General features: G+C 48.1%; 2 protein-coding genes across 6 annotated transcripts; both read left to right on the top strand.

The window, feature by feature from the left end:
• Positions 1-338: 338 nt before the first annotated feature.
• LOC137315455 (NACHT, LRR and PYD domains-containing protein 12-like) lies at positions 339-17,686 on the top strand. 3 transcript variants are annotated; one of them, XM_067980141.1, is made up of 7 exons: positions 339-434; positions 3,436-3,602; positions 7,426-7,519; positions 9,563-9,654; positions 11,260-11,428; positions 11,534-11,599; positions 17,005-17,686. In XM_067980141.1, exons 3-7 carry the CDS (start codon positions 7,456-7,458, stop codon positions 17,679-17,681), a joined length of 1,068 nt encoding a protein of 355 aa, XP_067836242.1. In that variant the 5' UTR covers positions 339-434; positions 3,436-3,602; positions 7,426-7,455; the 3' UTR covers positions 17,682-17,686. The 3 variants fall into 3 exon arrangements, with proteins under 3 accessions (XP_067836242.1, XP_067836240.1, XP_067836241.1); XM_067980139.1 differs by having other exon boundaries at positions 9,563-9,729; XM_067980140.1 differs by lacking the exon at positions 339-434 and adding an exon at positions 526-563 and having other exon boundaries at positions 9,563-9,729.
• A 762-nt stretch (positions 17,687-18,448) lies between these two features.
• LOC137315454 (NACHT, LRR and PYD domains-containing protein 3-like) lies at positions 18,449-26,580 on the top strand. 3 transcript variants are annotated; one of them, XM_067980135.1, is made up of 6 exons: positions 18,803-19,682; positions 21,227-21,313; positions 21,479-21,649; positions 21,806-21,976; positions 22,397-22,564; positions 22,735-26,580. In XM_067980135.1, the coding sequence occupies exons 1-6, from the start codon at positions 18,814-18,816 to the stop codon at positions 22,820-22,822; spliced, it is 1,554 nt and encodes a 517-aa protein (XP_067836236.1). In that variant the 5' UTR covers positions 18,803-18,813; the 3' UTR covers positions 22,823-26,580. The 3 variants fall into 3 exon arrangements, with proteins under 3 accessions (XP_067836238.1, XP_067836236.1, XP_067836237.1); XM_067980137.1 differs by lacking the exon at positions 21,806-21,976 and having other exon boundaries at positions 18,449-19,682; XM_067980136.1 differs by lacking the exon at positions 22,397-22,564.
• The last annotated feature ends 834 nt before the right edge of the window (positions 26,581-27,414 follow it).

The following is a 27,414-nucleotide window of genomic DNA, read 5'->3' as shown; positions in this document are numbered from 1 at the left end:
TCATGACACTCTGGGGAGTCTCATTACTGATCACGGTCTCATGACATCACCGTCTTTAGCTCGGATCAGCTGTCGCACCGCAGATTGACAAATTTCTGACGTCACACACGCTCCCGGCCCGCGCTGTTTCGGTTCAACGGCCGAGCAGCTTTCAAATCAGCCACCACGTGACCCCGGGCCGCCGTCCCCCGCCCCTCGCGGTCAGTGAATGGAGCTTGGGGCGGGGCCGAGCCCCAATTGGTGAGCGGGGATGTCAATCAGCGGGTTCCGACCCAATCGCAGGGGCGGACTCGAGGAGGGGGCGTTAATTGAGGCCGAATATCCGAAGTGCGCATGCCCCGACCCTCCAATCCCCGAATGGAGCGGAGTCGGCGGAGAAGAAGGCGGTTTGATGGGAAAATGGCGGCGGAGGCGGAGAAAGAGTGAGAGATAGGGTGAGTGTGCGGGACTGGGGGCCGCTCCGAGGGAGGGAGGGAGGGAGGGAGGGAGGGAGGCTGTATCCCCCTCACCCCCCGCGGACGGACGGAGCCGCCGCCCTGTGGATGGAGGGAGCGGGCGGGCGGGTGAGTGAGGGGAGCTTGAGATGAGCGGGCGGTCGGTCTCGGTGATCTCCCCCCTCCCTCCGGAGATGGCGGGGCGCGGGGAGATCTGTGGATCGGAGATTAGATCAGCCCGGGTCCCGGGACTGAGAGCCGGAGCTCCTTTAATCAAAACACCCGCCCCGGGGATTGAATAAACTCCCGGGGAAAAACAATCAGAGAGAAGGAGGAACTGAGGGGGGGGGGGTCTCAGTATTTGATGAACTGAGGGGGGGGGGTCTCAGTATTTGATGAACTGAGGGGGGGTCTCAGTATTTGATGAACTGAGGGGGGGGTCTCAGTATTTGATGAACTGAGGGGGGGGTCTCAGTATTTGATGAACTGAGGGGGGGGTCTCAGTATTTGATGAACTGAGGGGGGGGTCTCAGTATTTGATGAACTGAGGGGGGGGTCTCAGTATTTGATGAACTGAGGGGGGGGGTCTCAGTATTTGATGAACTGAGGGGGGGGTCTCAGTATTTGATGAACTGAGGGGGGGGTCTCAGTATTTGATGAACTGAGGGGGGGGTCTCAGTATTTGATGAACTGAGGGGGGGGGTCTCAGTATTTGATGAACTGATGGGGGGGTCTCAGTATTTGATGAACTGAGGGGGGGGGTCTCAGTATTTGATGAACTGGGGGGGGTGGTCTCAGGATTTGATGAACTGAGGGGGGTGGTCTCAGTATTTGATGAACTGAGGGGGGTGGTCTCAGTATTTGATGAACTGAGGGGAGGGGGTGTCTCAGGATTTGATGAACTGAGGGGGGTGGTCTCAGTATTTGATGAACTGAGGGGGGGGGGTCTCAGTATTTGATGAACTGAGGGGGGTGGTCTCAGTATTTGATGAACTGAGGGGGGGGTCTCAGTATTTGATGAACTGAGGGGGGTGGTCTCAGTATTTGATGAACTGAGGGGAGGGGGTGTCTCAGGATTTGATGAACTGAGGGGGGTGGTCTCAGTATTTGATGAACTGAGGGGGGGGTCTCAGTATTTGATGAACTGAGGGGGGTGGTCTCAGTATTTGATGAACTGAGGGGAGGGGGTGTCTCAGGATTTGATGAACTGAGGGGGGGGTCTCAGTATTTGATGAACTGAGGGGGGGTCTCAGTATTTGATGAACTGAGGGGGGGGTCTCAGTATTTGATGAACTGAGGGGGGGGTCTCAGTATTTGATGAACTGAGGGGGGGGGTCTCAGTATTTGATGAACTGAGGGGGGGTGGTCTCAGTATTTGATGAACTGAGGGGGGGGGGTCTCAGTATTTGATGAACTGAGGGGGGGGGTCTCAGTATTTGATGAACTGAGGGGGGGTCTCAGTATTTGATGAACTGAGGGGGGGTCTCAGTATTTGATGAACTGAGGGGGGGGTCTCAGTATTTGATGAACTGAGGGGGGGGGTCTCAGTATTTGATGAACTGAGGGGGGTGGTCTCAGTATTTGATGAACTGAGGGGGGGGTCTCAGTATTTGATGAACTGAGGGGGGGGGTCTCAGTATTTGATGAACTGAGGGGGGGGTCTCAGTATTTGATGAACTGAGGGGGGGGGGGGGTCTCAGTATTTGATGAACTGAGGGGGGGGGTCTCAGTATTTGATGAACTGAGGGGGGGGGTCTCAGTATTTGATGAACTGAGGGGGGGGGGGGGGTCTCAGTATTTGATGAACTGAGGGGGGGGGGGTCTCAGTATTTGATGAACTGAGGGGGGGGGGGTCTCAGTATTTGATGAACTGAGGGGGGGGGGGTCTCAGTATTTGATGAACTGAGGGGGGGGGTCTCAGTATTTGATGAACTGAGGGGGGGTCTCAGTATTTGATGAACTGATGGGAGGGGGTCTCGGTATTTGATGAACTGATGGGAGGGGGTCTCGGTATTGTTCAGTCAATCGAGTGCGGGTTTGGGGGCCACTCGGAGGGAAGGATCAGGATCAGACTGTGCGGGACTGGGGGCCACTCGGAGGGAAGGGGGGGATCAGGATCAGACTGTGCGGGACTGGGGTCACTCGGAGCGAAGGATCAGGATCAGACTGTGCAGTTCTGGGGGCCACTCGGAGGGAAGGGGGGGGATCAGGATCAGACTGTGCGGGACTGGGGGCCACTCGGAGGGAAGGATCAGGATCAGACTGTGGGACTGGGGGCCACTCGGAGGGAAGGATCAGGATCAGACTGTGTGGGACTGGGGGCCACTCGGAGGGAAGGATCAGGATCAGACTGGGGGCCACTCGGAGGGAAGGATCAGGATCAGACTGTGCGGGACTGGGGGCCACTCGGAGGGAAGGGGGGGATCAGGATCAGACTGTGCGGGACTGGGGGCCACTCGGAGGGAAGGATCAGGATCAGACTGCGGGACTGGGGGCCACTCGGAGGGAAGGGGGGGATCAGGATCAGACTGTGCGGGACTGGGGGCCACTCGGAGGGAAGGGGGGATCAGGATCAGACTGTGCAGGACTGGGGGCCACTCGGAGGGAAGGGGGGATCAGGATCAGACTGTGCGGGACTGGGGGCCACTCGGAGGGAAGGGATGGATCAGGATCAGACTGTGCGGGACTGGGGGCCACTCGGAGGGAAGGATCAGGATCAGACTGTGCGGGACTGGGGGCCACACGGAGGGAAGGGATGGATCAGAATCCAGAGGAAAATATGATCCTAAAAACAGGGGTGGCACATGGAGAGGGAATTGCCTCAAACTGGGGCAGGAGAATGAAACGATCACATATTGTGGTCGGGATGGTGAAGAGACATGGAATGTGGGAACAGAGTTCCTCAAACAGTGTATTAAATTCAATATTTAAGGAAAAGTGTAGATTAGATTCTCCTTCACACCGTCAATATTGATCTCATTTTCTGCCCCGCCATAATTAGATATCCTGGTGAATGACGGAGTGATTGAGAAAAGTCCACAGCTGGAAGTAAACAGGGATTGTAGACTGAGGAACAACAGCAGGTGAATCAGCACAGGATTGTGAGAGCAGCAACCAGAGAGAATCCTTCCGATTCAAAAAGCTTCCATAGATCGACTGAGGAGAAAGGTAAGAGAAAGTCCCATTTCCTCAGATAAACACTGGTCCTGTAGACAGTCCACAAAGGTTACAAGGTAATGGGGGAAATGGTGAGAATGAGACTGGGAGAGTCTGATCACCGAGTACAATTATCCAGCATGAGGCCGTGCAATGAAATGTGAAGTGAGATCAGTTTCTGTCTCAAAACACACAGTCACAAATGAATCTTGTGTGTGTTTTAGAGAAAAGGGGTTTGATCTAAGAGGTGACTCCAGTCTGAGGCAGTGCCTAGCAGATATACAGTGTCTCCCCGCCCCCAGCACCAACTCGGAAAGAACCCACCTTTATAGCCCCGATAATATCGATATTACACTGTGAGTTAAGGTAGTGCCAGACAGTGTTACCGAATTCAAATATATTTCCTATCCAACAGTCAAAATAAATCAACTTAAAATTCGGAACTGGATATTGGGTTTAACTTAATGTTATTTCCCATCAGTAAATCTATTTCTGGATTTAACAATTGTAGTTGAATTAAATGATTATCATTTAAATATAAACTGGTGATAAAATGATGCGTAAATCTTATTTAATGATTTGTAAAATTTCTTCCAATTGATTATTCTGATACAAAGCACAAAATAATGTTCTGGGTGATCACATGATCCAGCTCCCGGCCTCGGCCGAGGGTTCTTTTTATTAAACTGAGAGCGATGTTTGTCCCGATACAATCCAGATTCATTTCCCTGCTCTTTGATTTGATAGAAGTGTTCAAAATCATGGCGATTTAGATAAAGTAAATAAAGAGAAACTGTTCCCATTGGTGGAAGGATCAAAAACCAGAGGACACACATTAAAGGTGATTGGCGAAAGAACCACATTCAGTGAGTTTAATGATCTGGAATGCACTGCCTGACAGGGTGGTGGAAGCAGATTCAATAATAAATTTCAAAAGCGAATTGGATAAATTGTGTAAGGGAAAATATTTGCAGACCTGCGTGGAATGAGCGGGGGAATGGGACGAACTTGAATGCTCTTACAAAGAGCTGGCACAGGCTCGATGGCCTGAATGGCCACCTTCGATGCTGTAATCATTCCATTATTCTATCCAATTCCCTTTTGAAAGTTACTATTGAATCTGCTTCCACCACCCGTTCAGGTAGTGCATTCCAGATCATAATATCTGGCCACATCAAAATGAAAATCTCTTCATTTCCCCCACCCCCCCGCCCTGGTTCTTTTGTCAATTATCTTAAATCTGTGTCCCCTGGTTATCGACACATATTAATCTTAAAAGCCTTTTTCTAACCATCCGTTTATCGATTAATAAATATCTTTAATCTAACTTAACAGGTATAAATAGAGGACCGTGTTTTAATATGTGATTTTAAAACATCACTGAGACAGGTCCTTTAGATTAAAGTACAAGTCTGGCGTGTAAAGTTACTTTCATATTATAAAGAGATCATTTTCAGTAATACCATTGTTAAGAAATGGCGGGGTTATAATATGTGTTCTATGAAAAACAAATATAATTGCAGCGACACAAAGTTCAAAACACTTCTTTCCATTTGCCGGCTGTAAGTTGTCAGCGAGCTCAAGGAACGGAAACGAGATCTGTTGCATCGCCCCCCTCTGCTGACTGAGGTTTGTAACCTGGAGACTTGGGGGGTAAAGTAGATCTGTTGCATCGCACGCCTCTGCTGACGGCGGTTTGTCATCTGGAGACTAGGGGGTAAAGTAGATCTGTTGCATCGCCCCCTTCTGCTGGCGACGGTTTGTAACCTGGAGACTGGAGGGTAAAGTCAATCTCCCCTCTTTCTCTCATCACACACACGGTTCTGGGTGGAAACCAGATGGTGATCAGAATTAAAGATAAAACCTAATGCAGAGAATCAATCAACACCAAATGCGGGTGACCCCATTATTCTCAGGTGGATGTTAGGGTCGAATTGTAACCCAGATCTACTTTAATCAAAAAGCACTGGGATTGAAGAAGCCTTCTGGTAAAAAAATCACACTGAAGGGGGAACTGAGTGGGTCTCAACATTTATGCCCGAGTGACACAAAGTAAAAGCAAAATGCTGAAACTCGCAGAGACAGAAGCGAAAATTTTCCGTTTGTGGGAACCTCACTTCCTCCAACTTTGGATCGATATGAGGAAGAGGTTTCTGATCCTTTGCCCCGAGACGCCACTTGCTGTGTCTGATCCAACCTGTGATATGGACACGTGTCTTCTGGCAATTTAACTTGTTCAATCCCAGTCTGTGCCGGATTTTACAAATCGTTGATGGTTAAAGGTCGGGTTTCATCATCCTGGCACTTCTCTCCACACAAAACACTCAGTCACTCACTGATGTTCAGAGGCATCTTCTCTCTCTCACACGCATTGATGTTCAGAGGCATCTTCTCTCTCTCACACGCATTGATGTTCAGAGGCATCCTCTCTCTCTCACACTCATTGATGTTCAGAGGCATCCTCTCTCTCTCACACTCATTGATGTTCAGAGGCATCCTCTCTCTCTCACACTCATTGATGTTCAGAGGCATCCTCTCTCTCTCACACTCACTGATGTTCAGAGGCATCCTCTCTCTCTCACACTCACTGATGTTCAGAGGCATCCTCTCTCTCTCACACTCACTGATGTTCAGAGGCATCCTCTCTCTCTCACACTCATTGATGTTCAGAGGCATCCTCTCTCTCTCACACTCATTGATGTTCAGAGGCATCCTCTCTCTCTCACACTCATTGATGTTCAGAGGCATCCTCTCTCTCTCACACTCACTGATGTTCAGAGGCATCCTCTCTCACTGTCTCTCTCACAGGGTACACTGCCATCGTGTGGTGACACAATGCCTTCCCCAAAGTGTGTGACACTGTATCATCACCCGTTTGTTTCACACTCCACCCAATGACATTAGACAGGAACAGGAGGATGCCGTTCAGCCCCTCGAACCTGTCCCGTCACTCTATTAGATCGTAACCGATCTGTACCTCAACTCCATTTCCCGCCTTAGCTGCATGTCACCTTAATATACCTAATAAAAGGGTAGATTTCATTACCTGTTACTTTGTGCTGAAAACAGAATCTGACCCTATTGGGGAACTGGAAACCAGGGACACAGACAGACTCAGTGAGTGAGGAAAACTGTGGGAGATGGTGTTTTATGTGGGCAAGTGTGAGGTCATCCACTTTGGATCAGAAAAAGACACATTCCCCTTTGTGTCTGGAGAGGCCCCGAGAGATGTTTCCCCTCAATTCCCCACCAACTATCGATAGTTTCAGTGATTGGGTTTATCCTAAGACGAAGAGTGGGCCGTATTTCTGGTCATTCATTCCTTTCTGGTGCAAAAACACAAAAGGAAACGTGGCTCCGCCGAAGCTAACAAAAGAGATTAAGGATAGATTCAAAGAAGAGTCATATAAAGTTACCAGAAAAAGCAGCAAACCTGAGGATTGGGAGCAGTTTAGAATTCAGCGAAAAAGGACCAAGATGATTAAGAGGAAAAACAGAGTATGAGAGTAAACGTGGAAGGAACATAAAAGTGGACTGTAAAATCTTCTACAAGTATTTAAAAAGAAAAAGATTAGTGAAGACAAATGTGAGTCCATCACGGTCAGAAGCGGGAGAATTTATGGTGGAGAACAAGGACTCAGTGGGTTTCACTGGGCAGCTGTCTGTTTCACACCTGATGTGGAACGTTGATCATAACACTCGTGAAATGCTCGATCCCAGAGCTAACAAATGTTGTACTGATGGGGGAGGAGGGACTTGGTATCATGTTTAACAAGGCAACGCTCTCCTCATTTTAATATTTCTGTCTAACTTCATATTAATATATTTATTACAGAGCATCAGAATCTGGGAATCTGTCACCACCATGGCTGAAGGTTCAAATAGGGGAGGAGATCCAACATCTTCAACAAGAATGAGAATGGACACAGGTAGGTTCAGAAAATTCATCAAAATATAATTTCTGACCTCACAAAGGGTCCAGATCACGAGCAGGAACCTGCAGCTCACCACAGGAAGAGGTAACAGCACAGATACTGTGCAGATAGAGGGAAGTGAGTGACCATCCAGAGGGACAGTGCAGTCACAGGTGGAGGGATCTCCTGAGTACTGGAACTGTCCAATAGATAACTGGTGTTGGGTACTGTAAGGTGGATAGAGACAGTGTCTCAGAGGATTAACAGTGTGAGACCGGGGGGAGCAGGTGGACACCCCGAGTGGGGCAGGGGTGAGAGGCAGGTGGGGCACAGCAATAGGAAAGCGATAGTGGTGGGAGATTCTATAGTCTGGGGAATATACAGACTCTTCTGCAGCCCTGAGCAGGTTCCAAATGGTAAGTTGCCTCCCTGGTGTCAGAGGGAAAAATTTCCAGGAACAGGTGGGACGATCTCTGGAAAGGAAAGGGGAGCAGAGAATAGTCATGGTCGGACCCAATAACATGGATAGAAATACGATTATACAGGTAATATTGAAACTGAGGCTCGACACATTAAACAAGGCCTTCAGGTGTTGATCTCTGGATTGTTTTACGGTGGGCCACTTAAAGAGGGAAATATGCGGCAGGTCAATGTGTGGCTGGAGCAGGAGGGAAGGGTTCACGGTCTTGGGGATAGAGTGAGTTCAGGGAGAAGGGAAGGGACGGTCACGGTCTGAACCGAGCAACAATGATTTTACAGACTGGGTGAATGGAGCAGGAGGGAAGTGTTCACGGTCTTGGGGATAGAGTGAGTTCAGGGAGAAGGGAAGGGACGGTCACGGTCTGAACCGAGCAACAATGATTTTACAGACTGGGTGAATGGAGCAGGAGGGAAGGGTTCACGGTCTTGGGGATAGAGTGAGTTCAGGGAGAAGGGAAGGGACGGTCACGGTCTGAACCGACCAACAATGATTTTACAGACTGGGTGAATGGAGCAGGAGGGAAGGTTTCACGGTCTTGGGCACTAGAGTGAGTTCAGGGAGAAGGGAAGGGACGGTCACGGTCTGAACCGACCAACAATGATTTTACAGACTTGGTGAAAGGAGCAGCGGGAAGGTTTCAGTTGATATGACTGGAGGGGGGGAACTATCTGGATCTGAGATTTAAGCGTGGAATTAATAAAACTGTTGGGGCAGGAACAGATGATTTATGAAGTAATGAAATGATATTGGCAGGAAAAAGGGTAGGAGGTTTTTAAGTATTGAGAGATAAAGTTATGGATGTCGAGGGGGGAAAGAAAAACGAATTATAGGTAAATTACCCCCAAAATCGGAGTTTGGATTCAGTTTTATGTCTGTGAATGTACAAATCATTCCAAACACATTTGGAAAGTCAGAATCATAAGAGATATGGTCCAGGAGCTATCAGACCACATGGTTTAGGTTTACACGGATTCAGCGAAATCTTCCTGGTTATATCATTTTGCGGGGAGATTAATGAAGATTCTAACACTGATGGTGTTGGTGGGAATGTCGGTGTACTGGAGGAGGATGTCAGAGATAACTAGAGAAGGATTTGGATCTGAGAAAAATAGTCAAAGTGAAGAAGCCAATGGACCGACAACCAATGCGGTTAAATGAAGTCAGGGAGGAGACTTTGGATATATAAACGGATTAGAAAGAGACAAAGAAATGTATCTGTTCAAGAGGGAGAGAAGGTAAACCCGGTAACTGGAGATCAATTAGTGTACGTCAGCAGTGGGCAAACTCCTCGAATCTGTAATTCCAGGTTGAATTAGTGAACATTTAGAGATACAGGGGATGATCAGGGGAGGCTGGAACTGATTCGCCGTAGACAAGTCGTGTTTCACATATTTAAACACCGGTTTTTAAGAATTGACTGTACGGAACGATGGAAGGCAGCACATGCGGTGTTTATCGGTTTTCAGAAGGTGTTTGATAATGTGACAGGAGGCTTCAGACGTTTGGTATAAGAGGAAATGTAGCCGCCCGGATAGAAAGTCAATAATGTGTTTAGTTTTCTCCATTTTTGTTCACAGGTCTGAACCCTGCAATCACTGAGTTCCTGACAAAGTGCGACGATTACCAGCTGTTCCAGTTGACGAAATTCTACCGGGACAGACTTGAACAGGTGATTGAAGAGGGGTTGGAGGGACTCAGTCTCATGTTAACAGGCGAGGACCATTTCAATGGGCAGGAATATCACGTAAGTGGAATGGACACAGAATGAGTTTGGATTATTTAAATGTAACAGAAGTGACAGAATATCACATCTTAGAATCATAGAATGTTACAGAACAGAAACAGGCCAAATAGGGAAGAAATGGATAAAACTGAAAATATTTGAATCTGAACCAATGATAGGAAGAGATGATAATACCCAATGGATCAGTCAATATCTGTACAGAGAAAGACAAGGGAAACGACAACAGCAACATGCATTTATATCACGCGTTTAACATAATAATTCGTCCCAAGGTGCTTCATAGGAGCGATTATCAAACAAAATTTGACACCGAGCCACATGAGATATTCAGAGAGGTGATCAAAAGCTTGGTCAAAGAGGCGGGTTTTGAGGAGCGTCTTAAAGGAAAGGAGAGCGAGGTAGAGAGGCGGAGACGTTTAGGGAGGGAACTTTCAGAGCTTGTGGACTCGGCAGTTGAAGGCACGGCCACCAATGATGGAGCAACGACAATCGGGGATGCACAAGAGGTCAGAATTGGAGGAGTGCAGAGATCTGAGGGGTTTGTAGGGCTGGAGGAGGTGACAGAGATAAGGAGAGGCAAGGACATGGTAGGATTTGTGCACAAGGATGAGAATTTTAAAATCGATCAGTTTCCGGATCGGGAGCCAATGTAGGTCAGCTAGCACAGGGGTGTTGGATGAACGGGACTTGGTGTGAGTTAGGCTGCGGGAAGCAGAGTTTTGGATGAGCTCAAATTTACGGAGGCTGGAAGGTGGGAGGCCGGCCAGGACACCATTGGAATGGTGGAGTGTGGAAGTGACAAAGGGATGGTTTCGGTCTTCCCAATATTTAATTGGAGGAAATTTCCTCCGGATGCAACTATTCCGATGCTCTCCTGGCCGGCTTCCCATCCTCCGCTTTCTGTAAACTTCAACACATCCAAAACGCTGCTGCCTGTAACCTGTCCCTCCCCCGTCCCGCTCACCCCTCACTCCTGTGCTCGTTCACCTATCGCAGTTCTCGAATGACTTCAATTTTAAATTCCCATCCTCCTGTTTAAATCACTTCAAGGTCCTGCCCCTCACTAGAATTCTCTCTTGCTCTGACTCTGGCATCTTGTGCCTCTCCCCATCGCCCTACCAGCGGTGGCCGAGCATTCCGCAGTTTTTGGACCCAGGCTCTGGAATTCACTCCCTAAAATCCTCCGCCTCTCTATCTCCCTCTTCTCTTTAAAATTTGATTCTTTATCCAGCTTTTGGTCATCCCTAATAATATGCCCTCCTTTGTCTCAGGCCCATTGTATGATTCCACTCCTGTGAATCGCCGTGGGACATTTTTCTATATTAAAGGTGCTGTGTTGTTGTTGTTGATGAATCAAGATGTTTACAGAATATTTTGCCCATGTTCAGAATGGATCAGAACCTGGCCCAGTGATTACTTTGTGTTCAATATAAACTGGGTGATCCCATCACGGAGCAGCTCCTCTCCTTCTGATTCTCAGTCTTTGTCTTTCACTCCACTCCTCAATATATTCATTATTATTCTTTACAGAAAGTCACTGAGCTCGCGGAGAAGGGAAACAGGGCGGCAAGTTCCAAACTTCTCCTAAATCTGGTGATGGAGAAAGGCTCCCGGGCCCGAAGGGTGATGTGGGAATCCTTTGTGAAAATGCACAGATTACCAAAGTTGGATAAAATACTGAAAGAGATGCAGGAACTTGGTACGGTAAAATCACACACTGAATTCAATTTCAGATTGAAACACTGCAGAATTTACTATAATATTACACAGATCTGATTTCATGAAAGCTCATTGATTTAAACAGGTCCTGATCCATTTGATTATATGAACATCGGACGAGGTTTATCTGAAATACCCAGTCACCTGAAAGGTAAGTGATGAAATGGAGATTTCAAACCGTTTATTCCACTTCTGAGAATCAGAATGTTTGATTGTAGTTTTTTGTTTTGAGATTGTCAGAATCTTGGAATCAGAAGTTCAAAGGGTGGAGGAAACAGAAAAAAAGTTAATTTTCATTTGTTGTTAATCCTGTGAAACCGCATGCATCTGGCAGGATCCTAATACACTGCAGCACTTCATACACATCTGTGAGGTGCCCTGGCATCGCAGGAAAAGAATGTTTTGCGTAGCTTGAAGTTAAAAGTCACTCCGAGTTTTGAATTATTAGTGAGTTTGTATTACTCCAATTAATCCAACTACATACACACCTGGCAGGATCCTGATACACTGTGAATCCCCATATACACCTGGCAGGATCCTGATACACTGTGAATCCCCACACACACCTGGCAGGATCCTGATACACTGTAAATCCCCACACACAAAAGGCAGGATCCTGAAACACTGTGAATCCCCACACACCAGGCAGGATCCTGATACACTGTGAATCCCCATACACACCTGGCAGGATCCTGATACTCTGAATCCCCATACACACCTGGCAGGATCCTGATACTCTGAATCCCCATACACACCTGGCAGGGTCCTGAAACACTGTGAATCCCCACACACCAGGCAGGATCCTGATACACTGTGAATCCCCATACACACCTGGCAGGATCCTGATACACTATGAATCCCCAGACACACCTGGCAGGATCCTGATAAACTGTCAATCCCCACACACACCAGGCAGGATCCTGATACACTGTGAATCCCCATACACACCTGGCAGGATCCTGATACACTGTGAATCCCCATACACACCTGGCAGGATCCTGATACACTGTGAATCCCCATACACACCTGGCAGGATCCTGATATACTGTGAATCCTCATACACACCTGGCAGGATCCTGATACACTGTAAATCCCCATACACACCTGGCAGGATCCTGATACACTGTGAATCCCCATACACACCTGGCAGGATCCTGATACACTGTCAATCCCCATACACACCTGGCAGGATCCTGATACACTGTGAATCCCCAGACACACCTGGCAGGATCCTGATATACTGTGAATCTCCGTACACACCTGGCAGGATCCTGATACACTGTCAATCCCCATACACACCAGGCAGGATCCTGATACACTGTCAATCCCCATACACAGCTCCGATGTGCCGCACAGATGTTCTGGGCTCACAATTAATGAGCAGTGCCATGAGCCAGACGTTATGGGTTACCTGCTCCCCGGGAAATCTGCCCACCATCAACTGTAGGGAAAGAGGTGGAGAAATGCGAAACATTAAAATGTTTTCATTTCACAGAACAGAATGAGACATCAAAGTTTTCAATCTGCTCTGAGAAGATGTACAGATGTTCACACAATTGATCATTAATCCTTGGAGGATTGTGAGGGAAAGACAATGTTCAGGGTAATTAGGAAGTTATGGGCTTGATTTAGAATGGCAATGAAAGAGAGAACCTAATTCTACTCAAATAATAGTCCTTTAACGCAGGATCTTTTTAGACCCAATATAATGACTAATGGAAACAGATTTGTAATTTCCCAAACCTGCATTATAGGAAATTGAGACCAAAATGAAACAATGGAGTATAATTATTGGGAGAACAGTTGAAATGAACTGTGAATGTTTTCTGCACTAACATTACACTGAATGATGTGGGCAGTAATTCTCATTCTAATCGGTGACATGAAAGGACTGTTCGAAAAACACATTCAATGTCGGTGTGAAACTGCTGAAAAATTGTTGACAATTTCTGAAACACAATATAACAGGAGAATGATGAGGGATAGGAAAAGGCCATTTGGCCCAATTAAGCCTGTCCCTGTTAGAGAGATGACCCCACCTCCCCCTCCTCTCAGTGTATCCACAGAAACACGTTCAATTATCTCTTCACCCCACTTACACTGTCCCTTTAGTGTCCTTCCCATGCCCTCGGGCCCTTTGGGTGAGAAAATTACCCTGACTTCCCTTCTCCATTATTAATTATTTTGTGAGCCTGTTTCCTGCACTAATGTTCTGAATTCCATTAAAACATTTCAATACCAAAGTTTCTTGCCCAAACAAAATACATCAAACCCTCTCGCCATTCCCTCAACCTGAACTCTAATATCTTAAATCATCTTTCTGATTCCCCTCTGTACCTTCAGAATGGCAGTAATCCATACCTGTGATCAAATGACTATAGAAGTACAGGTAATACCACACATAACCAACCCGAGTCCCGTTTCTAAAAGTTTCCCCACCACCGAGGTTAAACAGAGGGACTTCTGTCTATTCACAGTCTGTCCCTCTCCCAGTGCCCACAATATCCCAGATAACCTGCCAGAGGTCTGATACAATGATATTGGGACTTCTGTTAAGAAACGGAGAGGTTTAGGGAGGGAATTCCAGAGTTTAGGGCCTAGGCAGCTGAAGGCAAATCCACCAGTGGCGGAGTGATGGAAATCGGGGAGGCGCAAGATGCAAGAATTGGAGGATCACAGGACTGGAGGAGATCACAGAGACAGGGAGGGGCGAGGGCCATGAAGGGATTTTAAAATACGAATGAGAATTTTAAAATAGAGTCTTCCGAACCGGGAGTCAATGTAGATCAGTGTGCACAGGGGTGATGGGTGACCGGGTCTTGGTGCGCGTTGGATACGAGCTCAAGTTTACAGAAGGTGGGAGGCTGGTCAGGGGAGCCTTTGAACAGTTGAGTCTTGAGGTAATAGAGACATTCATGGGGGTTTCAGCAGCAAATGGGCTGAGTGGGTAGAGGAGGCGGGTGATATGGAGGTGAAAGAAGGCGGTCTATGTGATGGAGAGGGTGAGGGGACGGAACCTTTTCTCAGGGTCAAAGTGGAATTTCTGTCCATTCACAGTCTGTCCGTCTCCCAGTGCCCACAATATCCCAGATAACCTGCCCGAGGCCTGATATAATATCAGTGGGACTTCTGTCCATTCACTGTCTGTCCGTCTCCCAGTGCCCACAATATCCCAGATCACATGCACGAGGTCTGATACAATAACAGTGGAACTTCTGCCCATTCACAGTCTGTCCCTCTCCCAGTGGCCACAATATCCCAGATAACCTGCCCGAGGACTGATACAATAAGAGTGGGACTTCCGTCCATTCACAGTCTGGCCCTCTCCCAGTTCCCACAATATCCCAGATAACCTGCACAAGGTCTGATACAATAACAGTGGAACTTCTGCCCATTCACAGTCTGTCCCTCTCCCAGTGGCCACAATATCACAGATAACCTGCACAAGGTCTGATACAATAACAGTGGAACTTCTGTCCATTCACAGTCTGTCCCTCTCCCAGTGCCCACAATATCCCAGATAACCTGCCCATGGTCTGATACAACAACAGTGGAACTTCTGTCCATTCGCAGTCTGTCCCTCTCCCAGTGCCCACAATATCCCAGATAACCTGCACAAGGTCTGATACAATAACAGTGGAACTTCTGCCCATTCACAGTCTGTCCCTCTCCCAGTGGCCACAATATCCCAGATAACCTGCCCGAGGACTGATACAATAACAGTGGAACTTCTGTCCATTCACAGTCTATCCCTCTCCCAATGCCCACAATATCCCAGATAACCTGCCCGAGATCTGATACATGAACAGTGGGACTTCTGTCCATTCACAGTCTGGCCCTCTCCCAGTTCCCACAATATCCCAGATAACATGCGCAAGGTCTGATACATTAACAGTGGGACTTCTGTCCATTCACAGCCTGTTCCTCTCCCAGTGCCCACAATATCCCAGATAACCTGCACAAGGTCTGATACAATAACATTGGGACTTCTGTCCATTCACAGTCTGTCCCTCTCGAATTCACACAATATCCCAGATAACCTGCACAAGGCCTGATACATTAACAGTGGGACTTCTGTCCATTCACAGTCTGTCCCTCTCCCAATGCCCACAATATCCCAGATAACCTGCACAAGGTCTGATACAATAACATTGGGACTTCTGTCCATTCACAGTCTGTCCCTCTCCCAATGCCCACAATATCCCAGATAACCTGCCCGAGATCTGATACATGAACAGTGGGACTTCTGTCCATTCACAGTCTGTCCCTCTCCCAATGCCCACAATATCCCAGATAACCTGCACAAGGCCTGATACATTAACAGTGGGACTTCTGTCCATTCACAGTCTGTCCCTCTCCCAGTGCCCACAATATCCCAGATAACCTGCCCATGGTCTGATACAACAACAGTGGAACTTCTGTCCATTCACAGTCTGTCCCTCTCCCAGTGCCCACAATATCCCAGATAACCTGCCCATGGTCTGATACAACAACAGTGGAACTTCTGTCCATTCGCAGTCTGTCCCTCTCCCAGTGCCCACAATATCCCAGAGAACCTGCACAAGGTCTGATACAATAACAGTGGAACTTCTGCCCATTCACAGTCTGTCCCTCTCCCAGTGGCCACAATATCCCAGATAACCTGCCCGAGGACTGATACAATAAGAGTGGGACTTCCGTCCATTCACAGTCTGGCCCTCTCCCAGTTCCCACAATATCCCAGATAACATGCGCAAGGTCTGATACAATAACATTGGGACTTCTGTCCATTCACAGTCTGTCCCTCTCCCAATGTCCACAATATCCCAGATAACCTGTCCGAGATCTGATACATGAACATTGGGACTTCTGTCCATTCACAGTCTGTCCCTCTCCCAATGTCCACAATATCCCAGATAACCTGTCCGAGATCTGATACATGAACATTGGGACTTCTGTCCATTCACAGTCTGTCCCTCTCCCAATGTCCACAATATCCCAGATAACCTGTCCGAGATCTGATACAATAACAGTGGAACTTCTGTCAACTCACAGTCAATCCCTCTCCCAATGCACACAATATCCCAGATAACCTGCCCGAGGTCCGATACAATAAGAGTGAAACATCTGCCCATTCACAAGCTATCCCTTTCCGACTGATACCCAATACCCCAATTCCCATTTCTGCAACAGGTCAGCACCACTGACGGTTTCATAAATTATTCCACGAGAACCTCTAGTTTCGTATAAAAGAATCACGTTTGGATTTGTAACGAGATGTCCATGGTACAGGGCAGGGCTGATAGTATTAATCATCAGAGGGAAAATATCACCTTCATAGAAATCTCCATGTTCAGTAAATATTAGAATCAAGTGAGGATTTGAAACTTTTCTCAGCCATTATTCACTTTCAAGCGAGGTTTCCAGTAATAGAGTTTAATTTCCTGCTCGCACCTCTATTGAAGCTGGGAGTTCAATTTCGGAACATTTTACTGAATAGTAAAGTGATATTGAGAATTTGTTTTTATGTTAATACAACTACCATTGAGAATCACTTTCTGTCTGTTCAAATTGAAGATGTTCAACAGAAACACAAGGAAAGACTCCGGGTCCAAACTGAAACACTGAGAGTGAACACGATCCTAATAAAGGAGAAGGTTAAGATTTTCCAGCTGGTCACTCTATACACTGAGCTAACGGTCATTTCTACTGTTCGAGATCGGACACTTGTAGAACATGAACTGCTGGCAAGAGGCCGAGACCATGAAGAGTGGAGAGAGAAACATCTCCGGAGAGAACTGGAAAAAATCCGAACTGACCAATTGTTCGAGAGCAGTTTTTCCCGGAGAAAATCCAAATCTGGGAGTTCAGCAGCAGTGAGTGGAGTCGCGGGGATTGGAAAAACAACAATGGTACAAAAGATTGTTTATGACTGGGCCACTGGGAAAATATACCCACACTTTCAATTTGTTTTCAGTTTTAAATTCCTGGATTTGAATGCAATTAACTGTAGAATAAACCTGAGGAATCTGATACTAGATCTGTATCCTTACTTTAGGAATATTCTGGGAGAGCTCTGGAAGAACCCAGAGGGATTACTGTTTATATTCGATGGTTTAGATGAATTCAAGGACAGTATCGATTTTGATAACAATCGGATAAATACAGAGGCTGATTACATGTGCACAGATCCTGAAGACCGGTGTGAAGTGTCTGACATTGTGTACAGTTTAATACAGCACAAGCATGGTTAGTAAGTTTGCAGATGACATCAAGATTGGTGGCATTGTGGACAGTGAAGAAGGTTATCTGGGATTGCAACGGGATCTTGATCAATTGGGCCAGTGGGCCGATGAATGGCAGATGGAGTTTAATTTAGATAAATGTGAGGTGATGCATTTTGGTAGATCGAATCGGGCCAGGACCTACTCCGTTAATGGTGGGGCGTTGGGGAGAGTTTTCGAACAAAGAGATCTAGGAGTACAGATTCATAGCTCCTTGAAAGTGGAGTCACAGGTGGATAGGGTGGTGAAGAAGGCATTCGGCATGCTTGGTTTCATTGGTCAGAACATTGAATGCAGGAGTTGGGATGTCTTGTTGAAGTTGTACAGGGCATTGGTGAGGCCACACTTGGAATACTGTGTACAGTTCTGGTCCCCCTATTATAGAAAGGATATTATTAAACTAGAAAGAGTGCAGAAAAGATTTACTAGGATGCTACCGGGACTTGATGGTTTGACTTACAGGGAGAGGTTAGACAGACTGGGACTTTTTTCCCTGGAGAGTAGGAGGTTATGGGGTGATCTTATAGAAGTCTATAAAATAATGAGGGGCATAGATAAGGTCGATAGTCAAAATCTTTTCCCAAAGGTAGGGGAGTCTATAACGAGGGGGCATAGATTTAAGGTGAGAGGGGAGAGATACAAAAGGGTCCAGAGGGGCAATTTTTTCACTCAAAGGGTGGTGAGTGCCTGGAACGAGCTGCCAGAGGCAGTAGTAGAGGCGGGTACAATTTTGTCTTTTAAAAAGCATTTGGACAGTTACATGGGTAAGATGGGTATAGAGGGATATGGGCCAAGTGCAGGAAATTGGGACTAGCTTAGTGGTATAAACTGGGCGACATGGACATGTTGGGCCGAAGGGCCTGTTTCCATGTTGTAACTTCTATGATTCTATGATTCTAAGCTGCTCCCAGGATGTTCAGTGCTATTGACCAGCCGCCCCACTGCATTACATTTATTGGAAAAGGCTGAGATCAGTGTCTGGGCTGAAATCCTGGGATTTGTTGGTGAAGAACGGAAGGAATATTTCAACAAGTATTTTGAAGATCAGACGGTGGCAGCAGCTGTTTTCAAACATGTGGAGGAGAACGAGATCCTGTACACCATGTGTTACAACCCTTCCTACTGCTGGATCCTCGGTCTGTCACTGGGTCCCTTCTTCACACAAAGAGACAGGAAACAGCAGCGAGTTCCCAAGACCATCACCCAACTATATTCCTACTATATTTACAACATTCTGAAAAACCATGGCCGAGAGATTGAATCCCCCCGTGATGTGTTACTGAAGGCCGGTGAGATGGCCTTCACTGGAGTCTCCGAGAAGAAGATTGTGTTTAGAAATGGAGATTTGATCAAGTACAATCTGCAACCTTCCCAGTTCCTGTCTGGGTTCATGATGGAACTTTTGGAGAGAGATGATTCTGCCCAGAGTGTGGTTTACACATTCCCGCACCTCACCATCCAAGAGTTTGTAGCTGCACTCGCACGATTCCTGACTCCAGATCCAGGGGACATCCGGAAACTCCTCAGTGAAGCCCACAGCAAGGAAGATGGGCGATTTGAGATATTTCTCCGTTTTGTTGTTGGTCTCTCCTCCTCACAGTCAGCTCGGCCCCTGGAGGAGTTTCTGGGTCCATTTCTTCATCAAACGATCTGCGGAGTGATTGACTGGGTGAAGGAGAAGGTTGAAGGACAGATTGGAAAGACAGAGAGTGAAACTGGGAAAAGGAACCTCCTGAACACATTCCACTACCTGTTTGAGTCTCAAAATAAAACACTGGCTCGGGTCACAGTGGGATCGATGGAAACACTAACATTTAGTGGATTGCGACTGACCCCGATTGACTGTGCGGTGCTGTCTCATGTCATTGGACTCTGTGATACAATAAAACACCTCGATCTACAGAAATGCTCCATCCAGTGTGAAGGACTCCAGCGGCTGGGACCCGCACTGCACAAATGCCAGGTGTTGAGGTAACTGTTTATTTGTCTCTAACTGTTAGGCCAATTGTAAAACAGGCACAAATTTTATTGTTGCTCCATAATGAAGGGAAACAAACAGTTCTGTTAAACCAGAGAGAAGCAGATTCAACCCAAACATGACAAATGATAAGAGGATCGGTTAGTAATTCCCTAAGGACTGAAGAATCTAAAATTGATCCTTGTGAACGAGTCGGGATTTTACAGTCTTTATCGGATCAGTAAATACAGGTCACTGAAAGAGTCTGATAATTTAATTGCATTAAATAATATTTATTGCTGTTTTTTTCTTACTGTCGGAGATACGCCCATTGAAGAGATTTCTTCTCACTATTACTTCCACGTTGGCCAACACTAACTGAGCAGTCTGTGTGTCGGAGCATCCCTCCCTCTTACCGAGGTGTGGGTGCAGGTGACACCGGACTGTCAACGTGTGCAGGAGAGGGAAGCAGAAACTCCAATCATTCAGTAACAAAGAGCAAAACACAGCTTTCGGGGTCAATGGGCGGGCTGAGCTTTCCCCTTTGGACGTCGGTATGTTATCTTAACTCATCAATGACACTGCCCTTCACACTCTCCAATACATCCACCATCTCTTCACCCAGCTGGCAGCACTCGTGCCTCTGAGTCAGAAGGTCGTGGATTCAGGCCCCTCGCTCATTAATCCAGGCCGACACTTCAGTGGGATTTGTGAACTAAAATCTGCCGGTAAAAAGGTTCCAATCGAACGGGTTGTGGGATATGAGCCCAGGAGTACAGACACACACCGGCCAGCGGTGAGGCCCCACACACAGCGGGAGGCTCCTGGGTGAACCAGGGGCAGTGTCGGGAATTACCCATAATCTGCCCTAATTTGTGAGAGGCTCTGTTCGGCGACGGAACTTCAGAAAATTCCCAAGAACTGTCAGGCCCGTTACACCTGAACTAAATGTAGAGCCAGTTTAATGTGATAAAACAGAGAGACTCCCCTCCCCTATAATCTCGGAGTGCAGGGACATTGAAAACTTGTAACAGAACACAATAAACGTTCCTTGTGACATAAAATCCTGTGGGACGGATTTTACAGCAGCAGTTAGCGTCGTTTCACAATATAACTCACCCCGAGATATTATACAGATTAATATAATACTGCATAAAGTACAGATAATCACCGCTTTATCATTTAATTCGGGGAAAATCGCCCCATTCCCATAAAATCTGGAATTTAAGAAGCAGCAGAAATGAGAGAAGTTTCCCCAAACATGACGGGACCGGTCACTGACATCCAGGAGGGTAATTCTGATCATCAGGGGATGAGACCGGAATAAGGGACATTTAAAGGCTTCACACAGACAGCAGTTTATTTAATAAATACATTTACTGACAGTCCCTGAATATATGGAGCGTCGGACAGAGTGCGATTCATTGTCAGTGACAGGGAAATCTGGTTATTAATTTCCAAAAGATTTTTCAGTGTTTCCTGTAATATCAGAGAAAAATTGTATCAGATCGTGGATTGGATTCAGTTTGTTTCTCACTCTCGGTCTGTTTGTGTTTAGACTGGGGAGCAATAAACTGGGAGATTCAGGAGTGAAACTATTGTCTGAGGCTCTGAGGAACCCGCACTGTAAAATACAGGAACTGGAGTAAGTATCAGACTGTGTGAGATTGTGTTTATAATAACTGGATGCTGGGCACTGTATATTAATGTCAGTATAAGTAATAATAATACAAATAAATACTGGGAATTTACTCTGATTCCTGTTATCTCTGATCGTCTCTGTCTCTTCCTTTCTCACTCTGATCTGCAGGTTATGTGATAACGATCTCACAAATTCCTGTATCAAGGATCTTTCCTCCGCTCTCACGACAAACCGGTCACTTACGGGTCTCGACCTGAGCAATAATAAACTGGGAAATTCAGCAGTGAAACTACCGTCTGAGGCTCTGAGGAACCCGGACTGTAAAATACAGAAACTGGGGTAAGTACCAGATTGTGTATATTAATTGGATGCTGAACATGGTACATGAATGTCAGTATCAGTCATAATAATATAAATAAATACTGGGAATTTACTCTGATTCCTGTTATCTCTGTTCGTCTCTGTCTATCTCCAATTTCTTTCTCTGATCTCCAGGTTATGGGGTAATGATCTCACAGATTCTTGTAGCGAGGATCTCTCCTCCGCTCTCAGTGCAAACCTGTCACTGACGGTTCTCAACCTGAGTTATAATAAACTGGGAGATTCAGGAGTGAAACTACTGTCTGCGGCTCTGAGGAACCCGGACTGTAAAATACAGGAACTGGAGTATCACTGTGAGATTGTGTTTATAATAACTGGATGTCTGACGCTGTATATTATTAGTAGTATCAATAATAGTGTTTTTAATAAACACTGTACTTTATTATCGGTGCCAGTAATAGTGTTATTAATAAACACTGTACATTATTATTAATGTCAGTAATAGTGTTATTAATGAGCACTACTTTATTAGTATTAGTAATCGTGTTAAACACTGTACATTATTAGTATCAGTAATAGCGTTATTAAATTCTGTACATTATTATTGTCAGTAATAGTGTTATTAATAAACACTGTACATTATGATTAGTATCAGTAGTAGTGTTACTAATAATGTACAGTGTTTATTAATATCAGTATCAGTGTTATTAATAAACACTCAGGATTCACCCTGATTCCTGTTATTTCTCTTTCTCTGATCCACAGTCTGGATGATGTCGGTCTCACAGATTCTTGTACCGAGGATCTCGTCTCCGCTCTCAGCACAAACCGGTCACTGACGGATCTGTCCCTGGGATCAAACTCCTTCACAGACCGATCTGTCCCCGCTCTCCGCTCCCTCATACTGACCCGCAAGAGTCTGGAGCGGATCGGGTGAGTGTTTGTGTTAATGTTCAATGTAATAAATAAAATATCAATGGGATTCAGTCCCTTTTATGGGTAATATTTCTCTGTAATTATTATTGAAATATTAACCCGTCTCCCTGTTATTTACACTGTTGTTCAATCTGTTTTTTTCCTGTTTAATCTTTAATCTGTTTCAGGCTGTCATTGAATCAGTTCTGTCCAAACGGAAAGAGAAACCTGGAGTCAGTGCGGGAATCCAGACCCGGACTGAGAGTGGAAATATGAACATTTCAATTTATAACCATTCCTGGTCTCATTATATGAATATTTTTGGCCGATTCTCTGTCCCTCCCCTTTAACCGGCCGCGCTCCAGGTTTAAATCCTAACGGCCCTTGAACGGTTTCCAGCTCGAGCTGAGCGAGCGTCGTCTCCCATTGTGACGTCAGAGGCCCAGCGACAGGGTCACGAGACTCAGTCACCCGGTCCCACAGCGCTGATTCTGCCGGATATCCGGGGCTGGATGGTCCCCAATGGGGCACTGGGTCAATGTACAGACAGGAAGGGCCCAGGGTGGGGCTCAGTCTGGGCTGCAGTGGGACACTGGGTCAATGTACAGACAGGAAGGGCCCAGGGTGGGGCTCAGTCTGGGCTGCAGTGGGACACTGGGTCAATGTACAGAGAGGGTGGGGCTCAGTCTGGGCTGCAGTGGGACACTGGGTCAATGTACAGACAGGAAGGGCCCAGGGTGGGGCTCAGTCTGGGCTGCAGTGGGACACTGGGTCAATGTACAGACAGGAAGGGCCCAGGGTGGGGCTCAGTCTGGGCTGCAGTGGGACACTGGGTCAATGTACAGACAGGAAGGGCCCAGGGTGGGGCTCAGTCTGGGCTGCAGTGGGACACTGGGTCAATGTACAAACAGGAAGGGCTCAGGGTGGGGCTCAGTCTGGGCTGCAGTGGGACACTGGGTCAATGTACAGACAGGAAGGGCCCAGGGTGGGGCTCATTCTGGGCTGCAGTGGGACACTGGGTCAATGTACAGACAGGAAGGGACCAGGGTGGGACTCAGTCTGAGTTGCAGTGGGACACTGGGTCAATGTACAGACAGGAAGGGACCAGGGTGGGGCTAAGTCTGGGCTGCAGTGGGACACTGGGTCAATGTACAGACAGGAAGGGCCCAGGGTGGGGCTCAGTCTGGGCTGCAGTGGGACACTGGGTCAATGTACAGACAGGAAGGGCCCAGGGTGGGGCTCAGTCTGGGCTGGAGTGGGGCACTGGGTCAATGTACAGAGAGGAAGGGCCCAGGGTGGGGCTCAGTCTGGGCTGCAGTGGGACACTGGGTCAATGTACAGACAGGAAGGGCCCAGGGTGGGGCTCAGTCTGGGCTGCAGTGGGGCACTGGGTCAATTTACTGACAGGAAGAGCCCAGGGTGGGGCTCAGTCTGGGGTGCAGTGGGAAACTGGTTCAATGTGCAGAGAGGAAGGGCCCAGGGTGGGGCTCAGTCTGGGCTGCAGTGGGACACTGGGTCAATGTACAGACAGGAAGGGCCCAGGGTGGGGCTCAGTCTGGGCTGCAGTGGGACACTGGGTCAATGTACAGAGAGGAAGGGCCCAGGGTGGGGCTCAGTCTGGGCTGCAGTGGGACACTGGGTCAATGTACAGACAGGAAGGGCCCAGGGTGGGGCTCAGTCTGGGCTGCAGTGGGACACTGGGTCAATGTACGGACAGGAAGGGCCCAGGGTGGGGCTCAGTCTGGGCTGCAGTGGGACACTGGGTCAATGTACAGACAGGAAGGGCCCAGTGTGGGGCTCAGTCTGGGCTGCAGTGGGGCACTGGGTCAATGTACAGACAGGAAGAGCCCAGGGTGGGGCTCAGTCTGGGCTGCAGTGGGACACTGGGTCAATGTACAGACAGGAAGGGCCCAGGGTGGGGCTCAGTCTGGGCTGCAGTGGGACACTGGGTCAATGTACAGACAGGAAGGGCCCAGGGTGGGGCTCAGTCTGGGCTGCAGTGGGACACTGGGTCAATGCACAGACAGGAAGGGCCCAGGGTGGGGCTCAGTCTGGGCTGCAGTGGGCCACTGGGTCAATGGACAGATAGGAAGGTCCCAGGGTGTGGCTCAGTCTGGGCTGCAGTGGGTCACTGGATCAATGTACAGACAGGAAGGGCCCAGGGTGGTACTCAGTCTGGGCTGCAGTGGGACACTGGGTCAATGTACAGACAGGAAGGGCCCAGGGTGGGGCTCAGTCTGGGCTGCAGTGGGGCACTGGGTCAATGGACAGATAGGAAGGTCCCAGGGTGTGGCTCAGTCTGGGCTGCAGTGGGACACTGGATCAATGTACAGACAGGAAGGGCCCAGGGTGGGACTCAGTCTGGGCTGCAGTGCGGCACTGGGTCAATGTACAGACAGGTAGGGCCCAGGGTGGGGCTCAGTCTGGGCTGCAGTGGGACACTGGGTCAATGTACAGACAGGAAGGGCCCAGGGTGGGACTCGGTCTGGGCTGCAGTGGGGCACTGGGTCAATGCACAGACAGGAAGGGCCCAGGGTGGGGCTCAGTCTGGGCTGCAGTGGGACACTGGGTCAATGTACAGACAGGAAGGGCCCAGGGTGGGGCTCAGTCTGGGCTGCAGTGGGATACTGGGTCAATGTACAAACAGGAAGGGCTCAGGGTGGGGCTCAGTCTGGGCTGCATTGGGACACTGGGTCAATGTACAGACAGGAAGGGCCCAGGGTTGGGCTCAGTCTGGGCTGCAGTGGGACACTGGGTCAATGTACAGACAGGAAGGGACCAGGGTGGGGCTCAGTCTGGGCTGCAGTGGGACACTGGGTCAATGCACAGACAGGAAGGGCCCAGGGTGGGGCTCAGTCTGGGCTGCAGTGGGACACTGGGTCAATGTACAGACAGGAAGGGCCCAGGGTGGGGCTCAGTCTGGGCTGCAGTGGGACACTGGGTCAATGTACAGAGAGGAAGGGCCCAGGGTGGGGCTCAGTCTGGGCTGCAGTGAGACACTGGGTCAATGTACAGACAGGAAGGGCCCAGGGTGGGGCTCAGTCTGGGCTGCAGTGGGACACTGGGTCAATGTACAGACAGGAAGGGCCCAGGGTGGGGCTCAGTCTGGGCTGCAGTGGGACACTGGGTCAATGTACAGACAGGAAGGGCCCAGTGTGTTGCTCAGTCTGGGCTGCAGTGGGGCACTGGGTCAATGTACAGACAGGAAGAGCCCAGGGTGGGGCTCAGTCTGGGCTGCAGTGGGACACTGGGTCAATGTACAGACAGGAAGGGCCCAGGGTGGGGCTCAGTCTGGGCTGCAGTGGGACACTGGGTCAATGTACAGAGAGGAAGGGCCCAGCGTGGGGCTCAGTCTGGACTGCAATGGGACACTGGGTCAATGTACAGACAGGAAGGGCCCAGGGTGGGGCTCAGTCTGGGCTGCAGTGGGACACTGGGTCAATGTACAGACAGGAAGGGCCCAGGGTGGGTCTCAGTCTGGGCTGCAGTGGGACACTCGGTCAATGTTGGATCAATGTTCATCGGAACACCAGGGACTTCCCATGTCTTCTTGTGTTCGTGTTGCTGGATCTGTTCCGTCCACTAAAATGGGCAGAGGGGTCCATCTCATCGTTAAAAGCAACAGTCAATTGAAAATAAAATCAGTCAGAGTAGAAAACGAGCTGCCAATTCACTATCGCCCGTTTTGCTCTCACGCGCGGGGTGAATTTATTCTCTCCTCGATTCCTTAGGCTGGCGATCATCTTGTGGGGTATATTGTCAGATATCTAAATACTGAATCCTAAATCAGTGTCAGACACTGATCTGAACTATAATGTGATAATCAGTGATCCAGCTAATGCTGAATTACGGTGATACTCTCAGCTACTTTTACAATCGGTTATTCATTGTTTTAAGTATCTGCCTATTAATTATGTTTTTCAATTCTCAGATGGCCCTGTCTACAACTGTTTATATGTATTATTATTGGTATACTCAAAGTTTAAACAATGATAATTATGAATTCCAAGTCAATAAATCGCTGTTGTGCATGATTTTCCCTCTGCCTTCTTTGAAGATTTGGTCAGAAAGTGTTAATCCATTCACTCAGCAGTTTGTGGGGATCCAAATTAATGGTCGGTGAGGTGAACTCATCCAATCTGAGCTGGGAGATCGAAGACAGTTCAGCGAGCAATATTAGGCATCATTCATTTCTCGACATGGGTCACAATCGAACAGGAACATGTTAAACCGAGGCCCCAAAACCAGGGCCCAGAGAAGAAATTAAACCCCGGGGCAGTGAACAGACCGAACTCACGTGGGCCCTGTTTGGTTGCAGCCTGAGCAGGAGACCTCGGTTGGTCCCCTCTGGGGAATGCTTCAATTGGTCGCCTCCAGGTGAGGCATTGGTCCATCCCCTGCAGTGGGGTCCGCGGCCAGTCCCTTCTCAGGCAGACAATGGGCACCACAACAACAACAACGGTAGCAACAACAACTTGTACTCATAATATGAATATATAGATATGTGTGTATTGACACACGACCAGCACATCGGCATCTTGGACAAAATGGCAGCAAGTACGGCTACCATCTTGGAAAAATGGCAAAAAAAATGCGCAGAGTGTCCCCAGTGATACCACAGTGCACGCAGTCACCCCAGACTGCTCCGAGACTGCACCAAGGAATCCTACAGTGCACGCAGTCACCCCAGACTGATCCCAGACTGCACCCAGGGATCCCACAGTGCACGCAGTCACCCCAGACTGATCCCAGACTGCACCAAGGAATCCCACAGTGCACGCAGTCACCCCAGACTGATCCGAGACTGCACCAAGGAATCCCACAGTGCACGCAGTCACCCCAGACTGATCCGAGACTGCACCAAGGAA

Source organism: Heptranchias perlo, unplaced genomic scaffold, assembly GCF_035084215.1.
Source record: "Heptranchias perlo isolate sHepPer1 unplaced genomic scaffold, sHepPer1.hap1 HAP1_SCAFFOLD_55, whole genome shotgun sequence".
Taxonomy (NCBI): domain Eukaryota; kingdom Metazoa; phylum Chordata; class Chondrichthyes; order Hexanchiformes; family Hexanchidae; genus Heptranchias; species Heptranchias perlo.
The sequence above is the reverse complement of the archived record's forward strand: the minus strand, read 5'-3'. Positions and strand labels throughout refer to the sequence as shown.